The following is an 18,483-nucleotide window of genomic DNA, read 5'->3' as shown; positions in this document are numbered from 1 at the left end:
AGCCACAACCTCCACCAGTGTCTCACCACCCTCACTGCAAAGAACCCTTTCCTGACATCTAGTTTGACTCGCCCCTCTGCCAGTTCAAACCCATTCCACCTCGTCCTGTCATTACAAGACCTTGTCAATAGTCCCTCCCCAGCCTTCCTGCAGGCCCCCTTCAGACACTGGAAAGCCACTCTATGGTCTCCTCGAAGCCTTCTCCTCTCCAGGCTGCAGAGCCCCAACTGTTGTAGCCTGTCCTTGTAGCAGAGTTACTGCAGCCCTCTGAGCATCTCTGTGGCCCTCCTCTGGAGGAAAATTGGAGAGAGACTTTTCATAAGGGTGTCTAATGACAGGATGGGGGAGAATGGTGTTGAGGAATAGTAGGTTTAGACTGGATCTTAGGAAGAAGGCTGTGGATGTCCTCTCCCTGGAGGTGTTCAGGGCCAAGTTGGGTGAGGCCTTGAGCAACCAAATCTAGTTGACAGGCATCTCTGTCCATAGCAGGGAGGTTGGAGTAGATGATCTCTAATGTGCCTGCTAACCTAAGCCATTCTTTGATTTTATACTGTGAGTTAGAGTTAGATACTTCTCTTAAATTGACTGTTTGTGTGATTTGCTACATGCAGAAAAGCAAAGGAAATGTAAAGTTCCTTTCCATGGTCACATTCTCGGTGCAGAAAGCTGAGATTTCCCAAGATCAAATGAAAACTGCATTACTTGCCCAGGTGGCCAAGAGAGCCAATGGCATCCTGGCCTGCATCAGGAACAGTGTGGCCAGTAGGACAAGGGAGGTTATTTTTCCCCTGTACTCAGCACTGGTCAGGCCACACCTTGAGTACTGTGTCCAGTTCTGGGCCCCTCAATTCAAGAAGGATGTTGAGGTGCTGGAACATGTCCAGAGAAGGGCAACAAAGCTGGTGAGGGGTCTGGAGCACAAATCCTATGAGGAGAGGTTGAGGGAGCTGGGCCTGTTTAGCCTGGAGAAGAGGAGGCTCAGGAGTGATCTTATTACTGTCTACAACTACCTGAAGGGGCATTGTAGCCAGGTGGGGGGTGGCCTCTTCTGCCAGGCAACCAGCAATAGAACAAGGGGACACAGTCTCAAGTTGTGCCAGGGTAGGTCTAGGCTGGATATTAGGAAGAAGTTCTTCACAGAGAGAGTGATTGGCATTGGAATGGGCTGCCCAGGGAGGTGGTGGAGGCACCGTCCCTGGGGGTCTTCAAGAAAAGACTGGATGAGGCACTTAGTGCCATGGTCTGGTTGGACTGGATGATCTTGGAGGTCTCTTCCAACCTGGCTGATTCTATGATTCTATGAAAAGCATCTGCATGCAGTTCTGGCCCACTTTCCTGAAAATCATCTGCAGAGGCCTGTGGAAAGGCTTTTCATCCTCTGAAAAAGAAGTCATTTGAAAAGCTGAGCATATGTTGTTGCCCCAGAGAATCTACCTGTATCCAACATATGGCTGTTTTATATCTCTAGTGTGTGAAGCAAGTACTCAAACCCCTTCTGAAGGGCAGATCCTCCTACCTCAGCCAGAAAAAAAGGTGCTGGTTTGGACTCACTGGAGCAACATGTAGACAGAATGCATTGGTTCAGTTTGAAAGGGTTACTTAATGCAAGGCAACAAACAGAAGCTGAGTAAAAGTCTAGTTGACTGGCTAGGGCTGGGTGCTAGGTTGGACTGGATGATCTTGGAGGTCTCTTCCAACCTGGTTGATTCTATGATTCTATAAAAGGATGAAAAGGATGAAGATTTTCTTTTAAACTACTAAAAAAAATATCTAAAGATGCAGATGGAAAATGTAATTTCACAGGAGACAAATAAGCAAGGAAGTTGAAGGCTAAAGTTAAGATGCCTCTGCACTGGCTTGTTTTCAGTTTCCAGTTCTTGACTTCTGCTTTTTTTTCGCTTCTAGATTTAAGTTTTCAAACTGCTGCTCGCGTTCTGACTGCTCCCCCTATGGACGCTTTGATGGTCATGAAAGATCTCAGCCAGAACTTTCCTACAAAGGCCAGGTGACTCTGAGCTCCAGAAGGTTTCCTACTGTCTGTTTCTCTGAGCAGAACCTGAGGCAGGCAGCATTGGTTGGGTTAATGTCCACGTTTCCGTTTAGCAAACGCTGGGGAATGTTTATGCAGAGAAGTTCTTCAGCCTGTGGTTACAAAGGGGATCTTGCAGTGTTTTTCTTGGATGGCAGCTGATGGGAACTGGTGGAAAATTTGACAGAATTACCCAAGCTATTTTGTTGTGAAATGCTGCTGAACCTTTTGGCATGAAGTCCTCCAGAAACTGTTTGCTAGCTTTGATGGCTCTAAGGTTTATCTATTCACCGGATCCCAGTTCTCTAGGATCCCCCTTGCCAAAGAGCCTGGCCAGTCTCGTGTCAGTTAGTGCACTTGGTTTTGCACCTTGCTGATGACTGTCCTGAGCACATTCAAACTAATTTCATGAGATTCATCCACAATTTGGCCTGACCAAGTGATCCAGAAATGTATTTTCTCTGATACATTCCATGGCTTGGGTCGTGAAGGTATTCTAGGAGCTCTTCCTTCTTGAGTAGATGGAGCTATACTTGAGAGTAAAAAGAATCTGAATTCTGGTCTAATTTCCCACTACTTGATGTTAGATTGTGCTGTTTATAGCTTCTTAAGCAGGCATTGCACTTTCATTGTTTCTTCAGTCACATCTGTGAGCTGCACTCACCCATTGTGCAATGGTGCAGTCACCACAGCCAAGGTAAGGAAAGGAATGGGAGCTCACAACGAGGAGTGAAATCTCCCTTGTTTTCTGCTGCCAGCCTCCACCTCTACCTTTGTGGCAGCTGCCCACTTTCATTCTGGTTGATGTGAAATTAGACACTGAGAGTTGGCATGTGGTTATGTTCTGTTCAATTAAGCAGTGTAAGAAAAAAAGCAGTGCATCCTACTCTTCCTGACTGCAGCTCTTTGTAGGTGGAGACTAAATGTACTTGCATAAAAGGTCCAAAAAGTGGGATAAGGAGGTACCTCCTCTATTCATTAGATCAACAGACTAAATGTACTTGCATAAAAGGGCCAAAAAGTGGGATAAGGAGGTACCTAATCTATTAATTAGATCAACAGACTAAATGTACTTGCATAAAAGGTCCAAAAAGTGGGATAAGGAGGTACCTCCTCTATTCATTAGATCAACAGACTAAATGTACTTGCATAAAAGGGCCAAAAAGTAGGATAAGGAGGTACCTCCTCTGTTCATTAGATCAACAGACTAAATGTACTTGCATAAAAGGGCCAAAAAGTGGGATAAGGAGGTACCTCCTCTATTCATTAGATCAACAGACTAAATGTACTTGCATAAAAGGGCCAAAAAGTGGGATAAGGAGGTACCTAATCTATTAATTAGATCAACAGACTAAATGTACTTGCATAAAAGGGCCAAAAAGTGGGATAAGGAGGTACCTCCTCTATTCATTAGATAAACAGAAAGGTGATTCACGACATGATGTTTTTGTTCCTGTAGAGCCATAACAAAAACAGTTGTTTCTTCGGAACTCAGAGCAGAGATTGAAGAAAACCAAAAGGTAATGCTTCCAGCAAGTTAACAGTGCTTCTGCACTCATGTTTCACAGAAATTCAGGCTTGGAAAAGAAGAATTCTGTTTAAGAATCTGCGTTTTGCTCAAAATAATGACATGGTATTTTCAGACACAGGCATGTGGGGAAGGAAGAAGTGGTGGATTTTTTAAGCATGGATTATGAAGATAATTTTAACTTGTTTGCTCAAATTTGGAAATATTTGATCCTGAGTTCTTTGAGGGAGATCATGGAAGGGGAATGTTGATGTGGGGCTTTATTCACAGAGCTGCTACTACAGTGGTTGTTTAGAGTAACCAAGTGTTATGATTTGCTTTTTAGCATTCCCTTGTTAATGTGTATGAAAGGGAACTTCTGTTTCATAGCTGAACTCAGAATCTGGTAAATAGTTATTTATCTTTTTAAAAACTGCCTTTAAATATAGTGAAAGTACTGTGTTGGTTCTGTCTGGGGGGAAATCACAGGATCATAGAATGGTTTAGGTTGAAAGGGACCTCAAGGATCATCCAGTTCCAACCCCCTGACATAGGCAGGGACACCTCCCACTAGAACAGGTCACTCAAGACCTCATCCAACCTGGCCTTGAACACCTCCAGGGAGGGAGCAGCCACAGCCTCCCTGGCCAGCCTGTGCCAGTGTCTCACCACCCTCACTGCAAACAACTCTTTCCTAACATCCAGTTTGACTCTCCCCTCTGCCAGTTCAAACCCATTCCCCCTCGTCCTGTCATTACAAGACCTTGTCAGTAGTCCCTCCCCAGCCTTCCTGTAGGCCCCTTCAGATACTGTAAGGCCACTCTAAGGTCTCCTCAAAGCCTTCTCTTCTGCAGGCTGCAGAGCCCCAACTCTTGTAGCCTGTCCTCATAGCAGAGCTGCTGCAGCCTTCTCATCGTTTCCATGGCTCTGTTCTGGACTCGCTCTGACAGTTCCATGTCCTTCTCGTGCTGGGGGCTCCACAGAAAGCATCAGCAGAGATGTTGTCAGGCTTTCTGTTGAGACTGAATCTAATCTGCAAGACAGGACTGTGTCAAAAACAAAGCAGTAGAAGTTTGGATGTGTGTCACATCAGTATTGAGCTAGATATTTGCAGTAGTGACTTGCCAGCTAGAGCTGGGTAGATATTGTTCATACATTTCTTGTAGGCCTGTGCCTACTGGGTGGCTCTCTTTCAGTCTGTGACCCAGTTCCTATTTGAGCAGGACTCCAATAGCACCTGCACATTCTGAATGGCACAGCACTGCTCCTCTTGAGTAACAGTTACAAAGGGGCTGACTTTAAGTTACTGATTGCCTGTTTCGATTGTATTCTGAACTAGATATTAGAAGTGTGAATGCTTTTTAGTGGAAGCTGTTAGAGTTAAAATGTAGTTAGGTTTTTAGATCATTTTATGACCATTTAGATCATTTTTAAATGAGCTGTATGGAATGTAGCTTGTTAGGAAGCTAGTGCCTGAAAAGCAAATCTATTGAGCATCTTCTTACATTTTTAAGGCTGCAAAAGAAAATTAGCTATCATTACCCAGTTTGAGGTGTTCAGATCTCTGAAGTCATCAGTGTTTACCAGGAAGAACAGAATAGGCTCAAAATCTTCTGCCATGGCTTGTTAAGAGTGATTCCTATCTATGTGGAGAAAATGGTTCCAGTGTTGGTGCTCTGAGAGTGAAACTAGTGAAGGAATACAATTTAACAACTGTTCGAGTAAGTTTCTATGTGCTTTGAAACAGAACAATGAAAAAAACTCCAGGTTTTGATAAAATCATAGAATCAACCAGGTTGGAAGAGACCTCCAAGATCACCCAGTCCAACCTAGCACCCAGCCCTAGCCAATCAACCAGGCCATGGCACTAAGTGCCTCATCCAGGCTTTGCTTGAACACCTCCAGGGATGGTGCCTCCACCACCTCCCTGGGCAGCCCATTCCAATGCCAATTACTCTCTCTGCCAACAACTTCCTCCTGACACCCAGCCTAGACCTTCTCTGGCACAACTTGAGACACAAGAACTAGGGGACACAGTCTCAAGTTGTGGTGGGGGAAGTACAGGCTGGATGTCAGGAGGAAGTTGTTGGCAGAGAGAGTGATTGGCATTGGAATGGGCTGCCCAGGGAGGTGGTGGAGCTGCTGTCCCTGGAGGTGTTCAAGCAAAGCCTGGATAAGGCATTTAGTGCCATGGTCTAGTTGATTGGATAGTGCTGGGTGCTAGGTTGGACTGGCTGATCTTGGAGGTCTCTCCCAACCTGGTTGATTCTGTGATTCTATGATTCTATGATCTGCTTTTCACTGCTGACATATACATGAGGCCAGGACTTAACTGGTACCTTGGACACCATGTAGTTCCACTAGGGAGCACCACACAATACACAGCACTTTAAGTCTGTCTGCCTAAAACTGTGTGATAAAAAGCTAAGGAAGGCAACTGGATGCTATTTGTCCATTTGCTTTATCAGCTATCAGCTTAAAAGTTAAATTACTTCTCTCAGGCATGTCTCATTAGTTGATCTGAGTGCTTTTACAAAGTCCACTTGGGGACTTCCCCATGCATGTGGACAGAAACAAAGAGAAGCCTGATTTATGTATCTGTGCACTAAACAGCTTCTGAGTTTTTTTACCCTGGTATGGATGTGTGCACAAAGTCAGCAAAGGCTGTAGTGGAGCTGTGATGCAATTTGTAATGCAATAATGGAGATAAAATCTACAGTTTGACACATTAAACTCTCCAGTACTTTTTTTTCCCTGTGCATTCTTCTAATAGCCTTCTACTTTCCTTCAGTATTTCAAAGGTACATTGGGACTGCAACCAGGAGATTCTGCCTTGTTCATCAATGGACTACTTATTGATTTGGACACTCAGGATATATTTAGGTAGGAATATTTTTTGTTCTTCAGAAAACCTCTGTTCAGAAGCTTGCAGCCTGCTTGTACATAGATGATAAAGTCATTTAGGCAATTTTGACCTTTCTTCACAATGGATGTACCTAGACTAGGTTCAAGTATTACCTACTGAAAAAAGTAAGTCATAGTTCCTTCTCTGGTGCAAGTGAATTTTTAAGCAAGAAAAGGTGAAAAGTGGAATACCCTTGAATATTGGAACAGGCAATCATCTCTGCACAGCTCTTTTGATCTGTGCTGTGACTAGCAAGACTTTGGTCTCCGAGGCTGTCAGTGCACACGTTTGAATCTGAAGACACACTGATTTCTCAGAGGATAAACCACTGTGAATTCTTCATCTGAAAATCACCCTCCACCTTTGACAGGACTTATTTCAATAGCAGGGAAAGGAAATTATAGTTGAGTGTCTTGCTTTAACTAGAAATACAACACAATTGAACAGCTTGAAGTCATCGGAGCTTTCTGAGGACAGTCAGAAACAGGTGTGTGATGGTTTGGGTGTTCCCTGCTCCCCCACACTTTAGAAATCACCCAGCCTAGTCTCAGCTGGCTCTGGGAATATAAATGAAGCTATTTATTTACAGCTAGCACAACATACAAGCAGATAGTTACAGTATATACAGTTATAGACAGAAATAGACAAGGTAAAAGGTAATACAGAAACACAACTCCCTTCCCAGAAACCTGAGTCCCCAGGAGGGGCTCTCAACCACCCCTGCACCTTCCCCCTGCCCCTCTCAACCTTACCCCAGTCCCAAGGAAGAATAGAGGTTCGGTCAAGAGGTTAAGAAGCAAAAGTTAGTCCAAATGGAAGGTGAGGTTAGGGAGTAAGATGTTGTTCAGTCAGCAGCTCAAGGCAGAGTGAGACAAAAATGGCAAGAGTGTTATCTAGTGTTTTCCTTTCTTCTTCAGCAAGACTCTGAGGGGAGCAGACATCACCATTGCTTTCCTTTCACAGCCTATGATCTAGTTCTTCTCACCAAAACATTCTACCCTGCTTCAAACTAGCACAAGATGATAAGAAGTAACACACAGCCATGGCAGACTTATTATACTGCTGATCTGTTAACCCTTAGGATCAGAGCAAGTAATCTGCTGTGTCTTTCAAAGTGAACGTTTCTTCTCTTCCTTCCAGCTTGATCGATGTGCTGCGCAATGAAGCACGTGTAATGGAAGGCCTGCACAGCCTGGGAATTGAGGGTCTGTCCTTGCACAATGTTCTGAAGTTGAACATCCAGCCATCAGATTCAGACTATGCTGTAGACATCAGAAGCCCAGCTATTTCGGTGTGTATGGTCTGACATCAGCAATCCACTCTTTCTGCTGGGGAATGCATTCCTAAGCTGGCAGGGGAATTTCTGCTGTTGCCCAGTCAGCTCTGGAACTGCAGTGAAGAAAAAAGGAAAGTAAGCTTAGAATCATAGAATGGTTTAGGTTGGAAGGGACCTCAGCCAGGAAGAAAGAGACCTGGGGGTGCTGGTAGAGAGTAGCTGAACATGAGCCAGCAGTGTGCCCAGGTGGGCAAGAGAGCCAATGGCATCCTGGCCTGGATTAGGAACAGTGTGGCCAGCAGGACAAGGGAGGTTATTCTGCCCCTGTGCTCAGCACTGCTCAGGCCACACCTTGAGTGCTGTGTCCAGTTCTGGGCTCCTCAATTCAAGAGAGATGTTGAGATGCTGGAATGTGTCCAGAGAAGGGCGACAAAGCTGGTGAGGGGCCTGGAGAAGAGGAGGCTCAGGGTTGACCTCATTGCTGTCTACAACTACCTGAAGGGAGGCTGTAGCCAGCTGGGGTTGGTCTCTTCTGCCAGGCAAGCAGCAACAGAACAAGGGGACACAGTCTCAAGTTGTGGCAGGGGAGGTCTAGGCTGGATGTTAGGAGGAAGTTGTTGGCAGAGAGAGTGATTGGCATTGGAATGGGCTGCCCAGGGAGGTGGTGGAGTCACTGTCCCTGGAGGTGTTGAAGCAAAGCCTGGATGAGGCACTTAGTGCCATGGTCTTGTTGTTTGGCTAGGGCTGGGTGCTAGGTTGGACTGGATGCTTGGAGGTCTCTTCCAACCTGTTTGATTCTATGATTCAAGGACCATCCAGTTCCAACCCCCTGCCATAGGCAGTGACACCTCTCACCAGAACAGGTTGCTCAAGGCCTCATCCAACCTCTTTCTATATTTATAAAGAAATATAATCAACTCTTTTAAAAGTCTTCACTTTTTCTCACACAGTTCTCTGTGTAGTTTCTGACTTCTAAACCATTTTACAGACTCAAGCAGAAGCCTGTCAACCATTTAAATACCTTTCTTTATCTTAGTGGATCAACAACCTAGAAGTTGACAGTCGATACAATTCCTGGCCTTCCAGTGTGCAGGAGCTGCTGCGGCCTACATTTCCAGGAGTCATCAGACAAATCAGGAAAAACTTCCATAACTTTGTGAGTAGTAATGTGACTGGAACTGTGCATTGTTATTTTTCAACAGCAGGAAGATAAGCTTTTGCAACTGAAGCTATATATATGTACTAGATAGCCTGCCACTGAAGTGTCTCGTCCAGAGTGCTTTCCTACAAGGTTCTTGTACTATTAGCTCATGGCTGAGATTCAGAGATTACTGGGCATGGTTCTCTTCCCTCTATTAGATGCCAAAAACTGCTTCAGTGGAAAAAAAATCATCTGACAAGTGAGAACTTGATGCATTTTAACTCTGTGGTAACACCTGAAGTTGGTTAATGAAATCCCTCGAGTAGCTTAATTAGTATCTTCACTAAAAGGCTTCAGACCTACTTCACTTGTTTCAGATAAAAAGCCACCTTGCACCAAGACTTCAAAAGGTGATCAGCAGCCCTCAGCTTAATCCTGGGTGGCCTTTTAGTTTTTAGGTAAACTACTTAAAGTCAAGTCTAATGAGTTTGCAAATTCTGTGATGAAACTTCTGCCATGGGGCAGGGCAGCCCTACAGAAAAAAGAACTCTGATTAGTGGCAAATAGGGACTCCAACCACTTCAGGATGCAGGAGCATTAATAAGTTACCTTTTTCTCTGGAGTTCACTACCTCTAACATGGAAATTATTCAATGAATAGGCAACCCTTGCTAGAAATAAATTCATTCAGTTATGTCTGGGGTGGAGCTTGCTATGAGAATGTCTTAGTATGTCTGCCCTCCAGGGTGCTGAGTAGAGCCATACTGTGTGCATTGGTTCTGCCTAGTGCCTGGCTCCCATGCACATCCTAATGGGTGGATTGGTGTACAGGCAGAAGCAGAAATGCTAGGGCATACTGAGGTGAAGAGACAAAGTATGTTAGGAGTCTGCTCTGTTTTGGTAAAGGGAGTAGTTTAGACTGGGTGTGGTGGATAATGGACTTTAGGGCTTCAGCAGAGACTACTGTTTAGTGAAGCTCATCCCTCTGGCAGTGTATAGAGAGGGCTGATGCTAATTCTGCAGTGAGACATGAATGAAGCTTTCTCCAGTCAAAAACCTGTAACTTGACTTCTTAAGAGAACAGAAGCTTTTCAATTGCTGTTTGCATGCAGGTGCTGATAGTAGATCCTACTCATGAGACCACAGCAGAATTACTGAACGTGGCAGAGATGTTCTTCAGTAACCACATCCCACTGAGGTAATGGCTGTGTTTTAATGGGATATTTTTAACAGCAGTTTTATTGTTGTGACTTTTGCAGTTGTAAAATTGTGACACTGTAGAAGTGTTACATACCTTGTGTTGGTGGATGGGAAGGCAGAGAGAGTGATTTGTCATTGGAGTGGGCTGCCCAGGGTGGTGGTGGAGTCACCGTCCCTGGAGGTGTTGAAGCAAAGCCTGGATGAGGCACTTAGTGCCATGGTCTGGTTGACTGAATAGGGCTGGGGGATAGGTTGGACTGGATGAGCTTGGAGGTCTCTTCCAACCTGGTTGATTCTATGATTTTGCTACTAGCAAAAAAGAGTTCAGTTTAACTGTCAAAATCCCCCAAGCCTTAAAAGCAAGTAACTCAAAACCTTAAAAGCAAGTCCTTTGGATGAGAGAGATGAAAAGCAAGACTCTGATGGACTTGCCATTAGAGATTTATATGTCACAAGTTTGATTCATGGCTGCTTTGCTCAACATTTTATCAGTCTGCTCCAGAAAATGCCTTTGTCTAAGATGATGATGATAGCTGACAGCTGTGATTTGTTTATTAGTATAACAGACTCATGATCTGGGGATTTGATTGCAGGATAGGACTAGTCTTTGTGGTGAATGACTCAGATGACGTTGATGGACTTCAAGATGCTGGTGTTGCCCTTCTTAGGGCATATAATTATGTGGCACAAGAAATGGACAACAATTATGCTTTCCAGACTGTCATGTCTGTAAGTATTCATTTAAAAGGGAAATGAATGTTTCAGTATTTTCCACATCTGTAGGATTATATTGATGTGTTAATATGTAGAGAGTGGAAGACATTTTTATTTGACTCCTTTGGAATGTCTTCAAATTCTAGTGCCACTCTGCATTTCTTTGTGCTCTGACCTCACTTCAAACAAGTGAGACTAAATTTAATGTCATACTTAACACTCTTCCATGTTCTTCACATCCTGCCCCTCTGCTTATTCTGCCAGTGAGTTCTAACCTGCTGTATCACTTCAGTATTGTAATTTGTTTGGGAACAGTTTCAGCTGCATCCTTTTGTCCCATCAAAGGATACTGCAGGTGCTAGTAAATGCATTTTTGCTTGTGGTTTGATGCTGTTGTAAAAACTAACAAGCTGGGACACACACCAAACTGCTGGTGCCTTAAAACAGTGACTTCTATTTGCATTCTTTGGGATATGTATATTTAAGTTGAAGTAAAATCTCACACCTACAAGAGAGAAATGGTCACCTACCTTATGTGAGATCTGTCATACTGTTTATAATCACACCTTCATTTCTGAAGGGAAGGGTAGCTCTTTGGATATGCTTTACTTGAACCTTTTCACCCCTAAGCCCTACTCTTCCCCATCTTCTAATTAAAAATGCAAGTTACTATTTAAAGAAATACATGACATTTACCTCCTTGCAATCTCACTGGAACAACTATGAGGTAAAGCAAGAACACAAAAGTGCTTAGGAGCTGCTACTGCAGCTAGAAAAGATGTGTTTTACAGTCTGGTTGTTAATGCCTTACTATAATTACTGGAATGTAGGTGACAGCTTACCTTTGATAAGGACAGAGGCTTTACAGTTGGAGCTGTAAACTTGTGTTTGTATCCTCCTTTCAGATATATAACAAAGTGAAAACAGGAGATCAGCTGAAAGTAGAGCATGTGGTCAGTGTTCTTGAGAAACAGTATCCTTACGTGGAAGTCAACAGCATCCTGGGAATTGATTCTGCCTATGATCAAAACAGAAAGGTAACAGTTCAGGAAAGGGAGCCTTTAAAACTTGTTCACCACCACTGTGCAGATATATTTCCATACAGTCTCTTGATCCAGTTCTCTTACTGACTGGTAGCTACTTTGTTACTGCATTGGGGTACTTCAGTGAGTATGTTCAGCACAGAGCTTAATGTAATATATGTATTTTTAAATCTACATGTATGGAATGAGAACTAAGATAACTTCCTTGTAACATGTAAGTTGTGCTTTCATTCTGGTATGCAGACTTCTAATAGACTTCAAAACTGCCTAGAAAACAATCAAGGTGATGGAATGGTTCCTAAGCAAACCAAGGGGCTTAACATCTGGGAGGGGGTGGTGTGGGGTTTCTTAATCCCTGTTTGATCACTGTGGAAGATACAGAATGGTGGCATTCAAAATGCCTTTTCCTATAGCAAAGCATTCAACAATCTCCCTAAATGACCTTAAAGCTGCCCCTAGGGTTGACACTTTTCTGCATGGAGAAAACTTTATTGATGACCTGGACGAGGGCATTGAGTCCAGCATCAGTAAGTTTGCAGGTGACACCAAGCTAGGAGCAGGTGTTGATCTGTTGGAAGGTAGGAGAGCCCTGCAGAGGGACCTGGACAGGCTGGATGGGTGGGCAGAGGCCAATGGGATGAGATTTAACAAGGCCAAGTGCAGGGTTCTGCACTTTGGCCACAACAACCCCAAGCAGCACTACAGGCTGGGGACTGAGTGGCTGGAGAGCAGCCAGGAGGAAAGGGACCTGGGGGTACTGATAGATAGTAAGCTGAAGATGAGCCAGCAGTGTGCCCAGGTGGCCAAGAGAGCCAATGGCATCCTGGCATGCATCAGGAACAGTGTGGCCAGTAGGACAAGGGAGGTTATTTTGCCCCTGTGCTCAGCACTGGTCAGGCCACACCTTGAGTGCTGTGTCCAGTTCTGGGCTCCTTAATTCAAGAAAGATGTTGAGGTGCTGGAACATGTCCAGAGAAGGGCAACAAAGCTGGTGAGGGGCCTGGAGCACAAATCCTATGAGGAGAGGCTGAGGGAGCTGGGCCTGTTTAGCCTGGAGAAGAGGAGGCTCAGGGGTGATCTTATTACTGTCTACAACTACCTGAAGGGGCATTGTAGCCAGGTGGGGGGTGGCCTCTTCTCCCAGGCAACCAGCAATAGAACAAGGGGACACAGTCTCAAGTTGTGCCAGGGTAGGTATAGGCTGGATGTTAGGAAGAAGTTCTTCACAGAGAGAGTGATTGGCATTGGAATGGGCTGCCCAGGGAGGTGGTGGAGGCACTGTCCCTGGAGATGTTGAAGCAAAGCCTGGATGAGGCACTTAGTGCCATGGTCTGGTTGATTGGCTAGGGCTGGGTGCTAGGTTGGGCTGGATGATCTTGGAGGTCTCTTCCAACCTGGTTGATTCTATGATCTAGGACCTAACTGGGAGAGCACATCACCACTGGGTAACTTGTGCATGTGAGCTGCAGCAGATTTTATTTGAAGTTCTGCAGGGAGATGTTTATCTTCCTGTTGAATATTCTAAGAGAATGAAAACACTCTCTGCACTAGCTCTGTAACACAGATGATTCTGATTGTGGTCAGGGTTATGTAAACAGGCTTGTATGCACACACACTTACACCTTCTGAGGCAGGGAAGTGAAGGGAAATGCATCTTGAGGAAATCAAAGTCCAGAAAAGACAGGCTGAGTTCTGTGACAGGAGAGGTCTGTCCAGTTTGAGTCAAACAAAACAATACCATCATGGCCCCTAACCCACCCCTTGGAAATCCTAATGCATGCAAAGTGCTCTCCTGCAGAAGGTTTGGGAGGCCTTGCTGCAACTGGTGTGCCTGACACCATTCAGCACAGCCACACTACAAAGCCTCCCAGTAGGGAAGGAAGCTTTTAGAAAGAGCTTATCTCCACACAAAGGATAGAAGTTAAAGCAGCACTGAGCTTCATGTGATTTGAGCTTTGTGATTTTTGTGTCTTTGAAAGGGCTTGAAAGTCCTCAACAAAAACCTCTAAACAATGGAATGGGATGATATTAGGAGGAAGTTCTTCACAGAGAGAGTGATTTCCCATTGGAATGGGCTGCCCAGGGAGGTGGTGGAGGCACCATCCCTGGAGATGTTGAAGCAAAGCCTGGATGAGGCACTTAGTGCCATGGTCTAGTTGACTGGCTAGGGCTGGGTGCTAGGTTGGCCTGGATGATCTTGGAGGTCTCTTCCAACCTGGTTGATTCTATGAACTTGGCAATAATGATGGTGCATTTTGTAGTGGTTATGCAAATTCTGTCAAGACATAGTAACCTCCTGCCCCACACTAACTATCCTTCCACAAGTTTAAGAAACATCTTCTTAAAGAAATAAAAACCTCTACCCTTCCTTACATTATAGAATCATAGAATGGTTTAGGTTGGAAGGGACCTCAAAGCTCAGCCAGTTCCACCCACCTGCCATAGGCAGGGACATCTCCCACTAGAACAGGTCACTCAAGGCCTCATCCAACCTGACCTTGAACACCTCCAGGGAGGGAGCAGCCATGACCACCCTGGGCAACCTGTGCCAGTGTCTCACCACCCTTACTGTAAAGAACTCTTTCCTGACATCTAGCTTGAATCTCCCTTTTTCCAGTTTAAACCAATTGCCCCTCAACCTGTCATTACAAGACCTTGTAAACAGTCCCTCCCCAGCCTTCCTGCAGGCCCCTTTCAGATACTGAAAGGCCACTCTAAGGTCTCCTCGAATCCTTCTCTTCTCCAGGCTGAAGAACCCCAACTCTTGTAGCCTGTCCTCATAGCAGAGCTGCTGCAGCCCCCTGATCATCTTTGTGGCCCTGCAACTCCTGCTCCTTGCATTGCTCCCATATGGAGCAGCAGATTTCCTGTTGGGTGTTTTTTGCTATTGCCAGCAATTATTTACAGCATCAACTCCATGGAATATTTTACACTTCTGTATTATGAACTACCTTTTTTTGCTTCAAAACTCTGAAAGTCAGGGACATCTTGTGCACATAAGATACAGAAAGTGTCTTATGCACTGTGTAAAACTGGTGCTTTCCATACCCTACAGAAGCTGGAAGGCCATCTTAGTGTATTTAGTATAGACTGGTGTGGATAGTATATGGAAAGGTGGTACCCTGGTGGTAATGGTCTGACGTGGTAAAGCTCCTTTTTTCCCTCTATTCAGGCAGCCAGAGGTTACTATGAGCAAACAGGTGTAGGTCCTCTGCCTGTTGTGCTGTTCAATGGAATGCCTTTTCAAAAAGATCAGCTGGATCCTGATGACCTGGAAACTGTGACAATGCACAAAATCCTGGAGACCACAAGCATCTTCCAGCGAGCTGTGTACCTGGTAGGTGCTGGCTTCAGCTGGGACTTAAGAGAAACAAGGCTTGGAAAAGTGACTCAGAAGCCTTGCAGCATTTCTTGGGGGTTGGAGGTGTTTTGTGGGTTTGGTTTTGGCTTTTTGTTGGCAGCAGGGTTTTTTTTCTGTTTCTGGTTGGTTTGGGTTTTGTTTTAGTTAATCTAAGGCAAATATACATAGGAAATAACAAATATTACTTCTTTCCTTCAGGGTGAATTATCTAATGACCAAGATGTGGTTGAGTATATCATGAACCAGCCTAATGTTGTTCCAAGAATTAACTCAAGAATCTTGATGTCTGACAGAGAGTATCTGGATCTAACAGGAATGAGTAAGGGATGCTTCTAATTGCATTAAACCTGAAGTATCTGAGTCAAAGACTTCTGCTGTCCCAGTGGAAAGCTCTAGTAGTGGCAAAGCATTAACAACACCCCAAGCTGTGTTCTAGCCCTGGTCCTGGGAGAGAGGTTACATACAGTAGCAATGTTCATGTCTGCAGGTTTTTTGATACAGGAATATGTTTCAAGCAAACCTTTAAGGGATTAATAATAAGTTGAGGAATTAACAATGGCAGCAAAAGCAGAGAACACTCACATAATGTACTGAGCAAGACCTTGCTTCTCATGTCTTACCTTCTTTTGAGCAGAGACTGGCAGTGATCTCTGGAATGACTTAAGATTTCACAGCACTTTTCACAGCTACATGTACTGACATCCAGTGCAGTGACTGCACTATCATCACAGGGTTGCAAAAACGTACCTACAACTACCTTTTGTGAGTGGCTTGACAAAGAGTGACACAGTAGATTTTTAAATGTGTACCATCTGCATGAAGTAACTTCACCTGAGACACAGCAGTTCTTTCAGCTGACTTCTGCATCTCAAATACGCAGTGTTGTTATTAATGGCATTATGATACAAATATGTAACTTAGGAGACAGCAGAAATACATTCCTCAGCTTGTATATTAACAGGGGAAATGAGACATAAAAAGCAGGATCACAGGACCACAGGATGTTAGGGGTTGGAATGGACCCAAGGAGATGAAGTCCAACCCCCCTGCCAGAGCAGGACAATCCTATCTAACACAGATCACAGAGGAACACATCCAGGCAGGCCTTCAAAGTCTCCAGAGAAGGAGACTCCACAACCTCTCTGGGGAGCCTGTGCCAGTGCTCTGGGACCCTTAGAATCCTATTCCAGTGCTCACAAGGAACAAAATGGAAACTGTTCTTAATGTTCTGGTAATAGGAGTGATTGGTTTTTTCATTCTACATGGCACAGTTGCTTTGGCATCTAATACTTTTTCTTGTCCTTAGATAACTTCTACGTGGATGACTTTGCTCGATTTACCACACTGGAGTCCAAAGACAAGACAGCTGCTGTTGCAAACAGCATGACCTACTTAACAAAGAAAGGTAACATCTGCAGTGGGTTATGAACTTGAATCTAATCCTGTTTGTATTTTCAAGCATATTTAGAGTGCTGAGTACACACATTGAGCACTGTTTGGGCAGGTGGGTAATGGTGCAATCTAGAAAGAAAGACATCTACATGGAGTAAGAATGTCCCCCTCTTTAAAACCACTGCAGCCTGCAGAAGTCCCACTCAGCCTGCTCTTGCTATATTGCAGTTGCCCACCAGAAACATAGCAGTGAAAGCTCTGATCCTGTAGTGGTATCATAGAATCATAGAGTGGTTTAGGTTGGAAGGGACCTCATAGGTCATCCAATTCCAACCCCCTGCCATAGGCAGGGACACCTCCTACTAGAATAGGTTGCTCAAGGTCTCATCTAACCTAGCTTTGAACACCTCCAGGGAGGTTGTGGAGCACAGAATCACCCAATGTGATCAAAGATCACATTGGGTGATTCTGTGCTCCACAACCTCCCTGGGCAACCTGTACCAGGGTCTCACCACCCTCACTGCAAAGAACCCTTTCCTAACATCTAGTTTGACTCTCCCCTCTGATAGTTCAAACCCATTCCCCCTTGTCCTGTCATTACAAGACCTTGTCAATAGTCCCTCCCCAGCCTTCCTGCAGGCCCCCTTCAGATACTGGAAGGCTACTACAAGGTCTCCTCAGAGCCTTCTCTTCTGCAGGCTGAAGAGCCTCAACTCTCTCAACCTGTATATATTTAGTAGAAAGATACAAAAAGGCTTCAAGCTCTGTTTTACAATTCAGAAGTACCAAAAGTTAAGTCAGTTCAGATGAAAGTTGTTAGGGACTATGATATAAATGTTCTATGCTGGTTTACTGCTGCAGGGCAGGGACTGCTTTTGCCAACACTGTTTTGCTGCAGTTAAACATAACATTTTCCCTTAGTGTTCAAACTCAGCTGTGCTTGTCAGTGTAAGAAATACATTGCACAGACATCACACACAACTTAATCAGGCTCCTCCTATGTCCACTGCACTTAGCTATCATAAATAACCTGCTGTCATTTGAACCAATTCCTCTTGTCCTATCTGTCATTTTGACTTGACTCTCACAAGTTCACCCAGTAGTATCTCCAGCCACAGCCATCTGCATACACTGCCTTTAATGTTCCCACTGCTCCTTCTGTCTCAAATATGCCCTTGGTTCATGCTCAGTCACTTAGATCTGAGGAATTTTCTTGCTTTCCCTTTGTAAAGTATTAATTAAACCCACACCTCTGCACAGTGATTTGGAAGTGTGCATTAATTTGAAACCTCCATGGTTTAGTTGTTCTGGGTCACTGCCTCTTCTGTCACTTAAGATATTTAATAACTAGTATCTGATTGCAGAAATGCCACAGCACATTGATTATCTAAAAGTAAAGGAAAGTTATATGTATTGGTGGCTCAGTAACAGTACTAAAATAGCACTGTCATGTTAGTCTAAAAAAGAGGGGAGATCACAGAAACAGTTAACATCTGAAATCAGAATCATAGAATCAACCAGGTTGGAAGAGACCTCCAAGATCATCCAGGCCAACCTAGCACCCAGCCCTAGCCAGTCAACCAGACCATGGCACTAAGTGCCTCATCCAAGCTTTTCTTGAACACCTCCAGGGATGGTGACTCCACCACCTCCCTGGGCAGCCCATTCCAATGCCAATCACTCTATCTGGCAACAACTTCCTCTTAACATCCAGCCTAGACCTCCCCTGGCACAACTTGAGACTGTGTCCCCTTGTTCTGTTGCTGGTTGCCTGGCAGAAGAGACCAACCCCACCTGGCTACAGTCTCCCTGCAGGTAGTTGTAGACAGCAATGAGGCCTGCCCTGAACCTCCTCTTCTGCAGGCTGCACACCCCCAGCTCCCTCAGCCTCTCCTCACAGGGCTGTGCTCCAGGCC

General features: G+C 44.7%; 1 protein-coding gene and 1 long non-coding RNA gene across 4 annotated transcripts in view; one reads left to right on the top strand and one right to left on the bottom strand.

Moving 5' to 3' along the window:
* UGGT1 (UDP-glucose glycoprotein glucosyltransferase 1) overlaps positions 1-18,483 on the top strand; it is a 68,374-nt gene that overhangs the window by 19,962 nt on the left and 29,929 nt on the right. For all 3 annotated transcript variants that reach the window (XM_064165241.1, XM_064165239.1, XM_064165240.1), the window contains exons 11-21: positions 1,906-2,005; positions 3,489-3,549; positions 6,328-6,419; positions 7,582-7,732; positions 8,754-8,873; positions 9,970-10,055; positions 10,651-10,786; positions 11,677-11,808; positions 14,987-15,151; positions 15,374-15,494; positions 16,482-16,580. In XM_064165241.1, coding sequence (XP_064021311.1) covers positions 1,906-2,005; positions 3,489-3,549; positions 6,328-6,419; positions 7,582-7,732; positions 8,754-8,873; positions 9,970-10,055; positions 10,651-10,786; positions 11,677-11,808; positions 14,987-15,151; positions 15,374-15,494; positions 16,482-16,580 — 1,263 coding nt within the window. The remainder of the gene's footprint in view (positions 1-1,905; positions 2,006-3,488; positions 3,550-6,327; positions 6,420-7,581; positions 7,733-8,753; positions 8,874-9,969; positions 10,056-10,650; positions 10,787-11,676; positions 11,809-14,986; positions 15,152-15,373; positions 15,495-16,481; positions 16,581-18,483) is intronic.
* The window catches only part of LOC135186987 (uncharacterized), a 54,528-nt gene continuing 43,770 nt past the window's right edge, over positions 7,726-18,483 (bottom strand). The window contains exons 2-3 of the long non-coding RNA XR_010307160.1: positions 11,614-11,789; positions 7,726-7,830 (exon numbers count right to left, since the gene is read on the bottom strand). This is a non-coding gene — a long non-coding RNA (uncharacterized LOC135186987). The remainder of the gene's footprint in view (positions 7,831-11,613; positions 11,790-18,483) is intronic.

This window comes from Pogoniulus pusillus, chromosome 26 (genome assembly GCF_015220805.1).
Source record: "Pogoniulus pusillus isolate bPogPus1 chromosome 26, bPogPus1.pri, whole genome shotgun sequence".
In the NCBI taxonomy this organism is placed as follows: domain Eukaryota; kingdom Metazoa; phylum Chordata; class Aves; order Piciformes; family Lybiidae; genus Pogoniulus; species Pogoniulus pusillus.
Note: the sequence above shows the minus strand (reverse complement) of the source record. Positions and strands in the feature narration are given on the sequence as shown.